This window comes from Eptatretus burgeri, chromosome 4 (assembly GCF_056783735.1).
Source record: "Eptatretus burgeri isolate ZD-2024b chromosome 4, Ebu_testis_v1, whole genome shotgun sequence".
Classification (NCBI taxonomy): Eukaryota; Metazoa; Chordata; class Myxini; order Myxiniformes; family Myxinidae; genus Eptatretus; species Eptatretus burgeri.
Genome location: NC_140964.1, coordinates 137,260,606 through 137,266,605, shown reverse-complemented (window position 1 = coordinate 137,266,605; position 6,000 = coordinate 137,260,606). Strand labels below are relative to the sequence as shown.

The 6,000-nt window shown below is 43.5% G+C and overlaps 1 protein-coding gene across 3 annotated transcripts in view; it reads right to left on the bottom strand.

Annotated features, from left to right (window-relative positions):
- Nucleotides 1–6,000, bottom strand: part of LOC147029202 (uncharacterized) — a 54,558-nt gene that overhangs the window by 3,699 nt on the left and 44,859 nt on the right. For 2 of the 3 annotated variants that reach the window (XM_085876457.1, XM_085876454.1), the window contains exon 2: nt 1,894–2,326. In XM_085876457.1, coding sequence (XP_085732583.1) covers nt 1,894–2,314 — 421 coding nt within the window. In that variant the 5' untranslated portion in view covers nt 2,315–2,326. Of the gene's footprint in view, nt 1–1,893; nt 2,327–5,273; nt 5,361–6,000 lie in introns of all 3 variants that reach the window. The other variant, XM_085876456.1, reaches the window with a different exon arrangement.

Genomic DNA, 6,000 nt, shown 5'->3' with positions numbered 1-6,000 from the left:
TTCATAGTTGTGCCAACATATTTTTCCCTGTTAATTTATTACAGCATTTTGGCTAATTGTTAATAAATAGCAAGCCAATGGAAGCAGTACCTTCACTTTAGAATAAACCCATGTATGTCGAGTGCAGCCATACCTGGCTTGCATGTACTGTATGTGGAATCGTACCTATCCCTGCAGGCTGGTTTCAATGAACAATTCAACAAGCAGTCATAGACTGGTACTTACGAAATCGTCAACTTGACCTCTGACCTTGTCTAATAAAAGCTGTCTCGAGAGAAGGTAGCGACGCAAACCAGAAGTTTCTGCGATGATTCTGTACCAAACGATCAAAAATCGAATGTTTCCCCTAACTGTGAGTAAGACCTTTGACCGATTTTGACCAAAATCTAATCAGCACTCACCATCACCCTCCTGAATCACGTGGTATAATTTGACATTGGTTACTTCTTCCGTTCTCGAGTTATCGTGCCGACAAACAAACAAAGACACACACACACAAACTCGAGGGGGAGCACTCGGTAGAGTGCAAAACCTCCACCGCCAATACTGCTGGGTCACTTAAATGAACCTGATATCCTATTCATTGGAGGTTAAAATGGATCAGACTCGACGGAACCACAATTGAATAAACTAAATCGACGCGCATGTAGAAATGCCAAAAAAAATAAAATCGAAATTTTTTTGTAAAAAAAGGTGCAAAATTTCTTAGTTTTTTTTTTTTCTCCAACAATTTTTTTTTTGGTTGGAAATCACTGAAAACATGTAGAAATGCAAAAACAAAAATTCAAATATTTTTTCAAAATGGCCGATATGGCGGCCATATTGGACTTTGGACAAAGTCCAAAATCTAATGGCATGATCCTTGGACCATCTATAATCCCCCCACCAAGTTTCGTCAAAATCCGTCGAGGAGTTTTAACGTAATACTGTTCACAAACAAACAAACAAAGAAACAGACAGACGGGTGAAAACGGTAACCTCCGTCCATCTTCGATGGCGGAGGTTAACAAACAAACACACAAACAGATGATGGAAGTCATCAATATACATACGAAATCTTTAGATTTCATTAGTAATAAGCTGCAAAGTGTGGGTGCAGGTTTTTCACATTGTTTGATTTTAAAATTATCTCCTTGCGCCTTGAAATGATGCAATGTTAATCTTTAGTATTTTACTTGGATGTCCCTGTAAGTTTCATTTTTAATGGAAACGTTCAACAGTCACATTTAATATTTTGTGGACATGGTATAGCCCTTTATTGTGCACACATGTATTGGATTTGTACAAGACTACGACAAGGTAGTAAGGGGATAAATAATTGCCTCGTGATTGTTGTGCATACACGGCTCAGAAGCAGAATTTCTTTTCCGCGAAACAATCACAGGAATTAAGACGATCAGTGAGATAGCAAACATGTGCACAATGCATTTGTACGTACTTTATACGGCGCAGGACATCTCAAGTCAATCCACTCTGTGCGAGTTTCTACAGATGACGTGAAGGCTGCAGTTCACAGAGGTCAACTTTTTCAGGGGCGGGGCATAGCAAGTTGTGAAAAGCACCAGAAATGTTCGAAATATTGGTCTAATTATCCCATTTTTATTTGAAAAAAGAAATGGGTGATTTCTGCACGAGGAAGGTCAAGTTAATATATAAATTACCAGAAAGTTTTGAGTGTCATGGGACCTTTAAATGTGCTGTAAAACATGGAACACTTTGGAATGTCATGTCATTTCAAGGAAAAAACATTGACTTGGTATATCAAGAATCTAAATGTCTTCAGCAACACAAAATTGTTCCAAAAGAGATTCCATAAGTTACTGGAAAAACACATTCATGGTTGAATAACAAGGTATTTCTTGACATACTCATGTGTAAAAAATAGTGACATACCAGACTTGGGTGTTAATCCATCATCCTGACAGTGGAGTTCGCAGACATCACTGAAACCGAATCCATGGAAATCAGGAACATTTTCAAGCTGCACGTTTTGGAATCTGACAAACTTTTGGCAGAAGCTGGAAAGTTCTCGAACAACATTGTCTAAGTTGACGAACACACTTCCCAACAGAGAAGATCCTGCAAGCTTGACAACCTGCGGCTTCAAAAAAGATTTCATAAATTTGCAGAAGTCAGCGTACATTGCAAATTTAAATTTCTCTTTGGTGAGGGAGAGGAGCTCTGTTCGTAATGAATCGGAATCTGCACAAGCTCGAAAAACCTTCTGATTCTCAATTCCAAGCACATTGATCACTGCTTGGGCTGTTTCTGCTCTCAGACCTTGTGATTGGAGCCATTCCAAGAAGTTGTCCATTTCACCTTTGACCTGCCAGAGACATAATGGTAATGTTAAAATATACCATCAGAGATGGGGAATCCCCCGCCATTGAAAAATAATTGAAATCAGATAAGCAGTTTTCCATTGATGGAAAAAAAAAATTTCAGGACGGCCGCCCGTCGGCCATCTTGGATCCGGCCACGCCCAAAATCAATACTGTTCTTCCTTTTCAAGTGGTACATGTGTGACCCAAATTTCAAATCGATATGGTGAAGAGTTTATGAGTTTTCTCACTCACAGCTATAAATGTTGATGCACGGACGGACGGACAGCCGGACGACCTGGGTGACAGCAATATCCCCCTTCCGCCATGCGGCAGGGGATAAAAAGGAAACGTTGTACATGTTATTTTCTTTACTCTGTATTTTATCCCATCAATGTGGGGTTTACAAGAAACACTTCACTCTGCAAAACACACTGTTGTGCGTGTTGGGGTGGTGCTGTGGTGTCATCCACCAGAGTCTCCTCGGGTTAACCTGAGGCTGCTCCTTCGGGTGGGTGCCTGCAGTGTCCTATCCCTAAGATATGGGGATAAGCCAGGCATCTACCTGGGGTATGGTCTGACAGCGACACCTGGAGTACTGGTGGAAAGCTGACACAGCGACGTGCTTCCAATGAATGAATGAATGAATTTCCCTTTGCACAGCGTGAGGCCTGATGTAATCAATCTGCTACTGCCCCATATAGGGCTGGACCACACACGACACCGCACGTAAGAGTTGTCTTCAGACCCCTCTCCATTTGTGCAACATTTAAAAACTTATGAGGGGGTAGCGAGTGTAGGCAGTGGTGATGGGTGCAGCGAGTGTTAAAAGTGGTGAGGGCAGGCAGTGTTGAGGTGGTAGTGAGGGCAAGTGGAGGTGACGGGGGAGCAAGGGTCTTGCCACGGGACAGTGTGTGGTTGATGTCGTCTGGTCTTGACCCCGAAACTGCCTCCACCCCCCTTTCCTCCTCCACCAAAATTTGTGTAATTTTTCGATTATTATTGTTTAATTTTAACCCCATGGTGATATCCCTGCACCTGCCCCACTTTTCTCATCCCCACTCTCCCCCACCCCCAATCCTCTTGTTAAATTGAGTCGCTAGCTTGACGGATTTATTGAATCTGAATCATGGTGTCAGTTGAGCAGACATTATTGACCAAATTTGAATTGCCATCTCCTGTGCCAAATTTCCTTGTTCATACCTGTTGTATCCTGCATCGCCAAAAGAATGCGGACACCCCTTCTGATTGGTGGATTAGGCTATTTCAGCCACACCCATTACTGACAAGCGTATAAAATCAAGCACACAGCTATGCAATCTCCATCGACAAACATTGGCAGGAGAATGGGCCATACTGAAGAGCTCAGCGATTTCAACGTGGCACCGTCATCGGATGCCACCTTTCCAACAAGTCAGTTCGTCAAATATCTGCCCTGCTCGAGTTCTCCGATCAACTTCAGTGCTGTTATTGTGGAGTGGAAACGTCTCGGAGCAATAACAGCTGAGCTGTGAAGGGGTCAGCCACACAATCTCATAGAATGGGACCACTGAATCCTGAAGTGCGAAGCACAGAAAAATTGTCTGTCGGCGGTTGCAACACTCACTACCGAGTTCCAAACCGACTCTGGAAGCAACTTCAGCACAAGCACTGTTCGTCGAGAGCTTAATGAAATGGGTTTCCATGGTCGAGCAGCCGCACACAAGCCAAAGATCACCATGTGCAATTACAAGCCGCCATTGGAGTCTGGACCAGTGGAAATGGGTTCTCTGGAGTGATGAAACACGCTTCACCATCTGGCAGTCCGACAGCCAAATCAGAGTTTGGCAGATGCCAAGAGAACGCTACTTGCACAAATTCACAGTGCCAGCTCTAACGTTTGGTGGAGGAGGAATAATGGTCTGTTGCTGTTTTTCGTGGTTCAAGGTGGACCCTTTCGATCCAGTGAAGTGAAATATTAACGCGACAGCATCCAATGACATTCCAGATGATATCTGTGCTTCCAACTTTGTGGCAAACAGTTTGGGGAAGGCCCTTTCCTGTTTCAACATGACCATGTTCCCGTGCACAAAGCGAAGTCCATACAGAAATGGTGTGTCGAGATCGGTGTGAAAGAACTTGACTGGTCTGCACAGAGCCCTGACCTCAACCCCAAACACCTTTGGGAGAATTGGAATGCCTGCTGCAAGCCAGACCGAATCACCCAACATCAGTGCCCGACCTCACCAATGCTCTTGCGGCTGATTGAAAGCAAATCCCCGCAGCAATGTTCCAACATCGAGAGGAAAGCTTTTCCAGAAGAGTGGAGGCTGTGATAGCAGCAAAGGGGGAGGGGGGGAGAACCAACACCAAATAACTGCCCATGATTTTGGAATGAGATTTTGGACGAGCAGGTGTCCGCTTACAGTACTGTTGGCCATGTCGTGTATCTTCGTGGTAGGCTCACCCAAACCCATCACCCGAGGCAGTCACATGGATCACCTGCCCATAAATCCAGCCCTGGCCCCACCATCTCTATATAATAATAGGCTAATGCTGTCTGTCTGGCAAATCCTGAAACAGAAATAATCCTTGGACAAAAATTTTAAAAATATAAGTTGCTTCAAAATAATCCAAACCTGCAGGACAATTACAATTTTTTTCAATCAGATAAAAAAACATTTGAACCTGGGAAGTGTAGAAACTTGGGTGGTGTTTAAAGGGTTGTGTCGAAACCACCTGGGTGGTGAAGGAAGCAACAGACCGCTGTCTCGATATCTTTGCTGTTAAATATGATTTTAGAATTTTACACGATACATCTATGCGCCATCATGTGCTGCTTCATCCATCCGTTTGTGTGTCACATTCCTTCCATCCATGAAAGATATAATTTGACGACAATGTTCGTTCGGTCAAAGGGGTCCACAGGGAATTAAAAGGTATGAAGGTCGAAAGAGTAGAAAGGAGTCTCACGGTTTTCAGGGTTCGAAAGTGATGAAGTGGATCGAAAGGGTCTTGGAGGTCTCAGTGCTGCAAAAGGTGAAATGGGTTTCAAAGGGTCTTGAGAGAAAAGATTGGGGTGAATATATGCTGAATGTAACAAAAGTACACTTGGTAAACCAAGCACAGCATGCCAAGTCTGAATATCATAACATATCCCTCACTGGAGGTGAGCTTTCATGAACATTCTCGAAGCAGGATGAAGATCGTTCAAATCGCGCCACAGAGGGGATGGCTGAAAGGGATGGAAGAAAAAATAATTTGGTTGTCTTTAAAATTAGTGAATCTACTCCAAATACTTCCAAAGGTTGGCAGAAAGCAGACTGAAAGTCTGTTGCAGAATTGATAGAGATCGGAACACAGGAAGAAGGAATACATATGAATCATGCCATAAGGCTGGGAGGGGGGGGGTGTTGGACATAACCAAAACGTGGGCCTCGAGTAGCACTTGTTGAGCTGAAAGATATATAAACGAAAAACAGAGTCCTCAAAAGCCTGGTGTTGGTTTCACGGTGAAGGTGGCTGGCTGAAGATCTTAGGGTTTTGAGTTTAAGCCCCTGCCAGCCATTGAATTAACACCAGTTGTGTTATTGTTAACACCTTATCATCCTTCTGAGGATGGAAAAATGAGTAACAATGCACTGGTAACAGAGGGCACTAAATTAGCAGCACAGTCATGCCCCCACAAAATGATGCAACC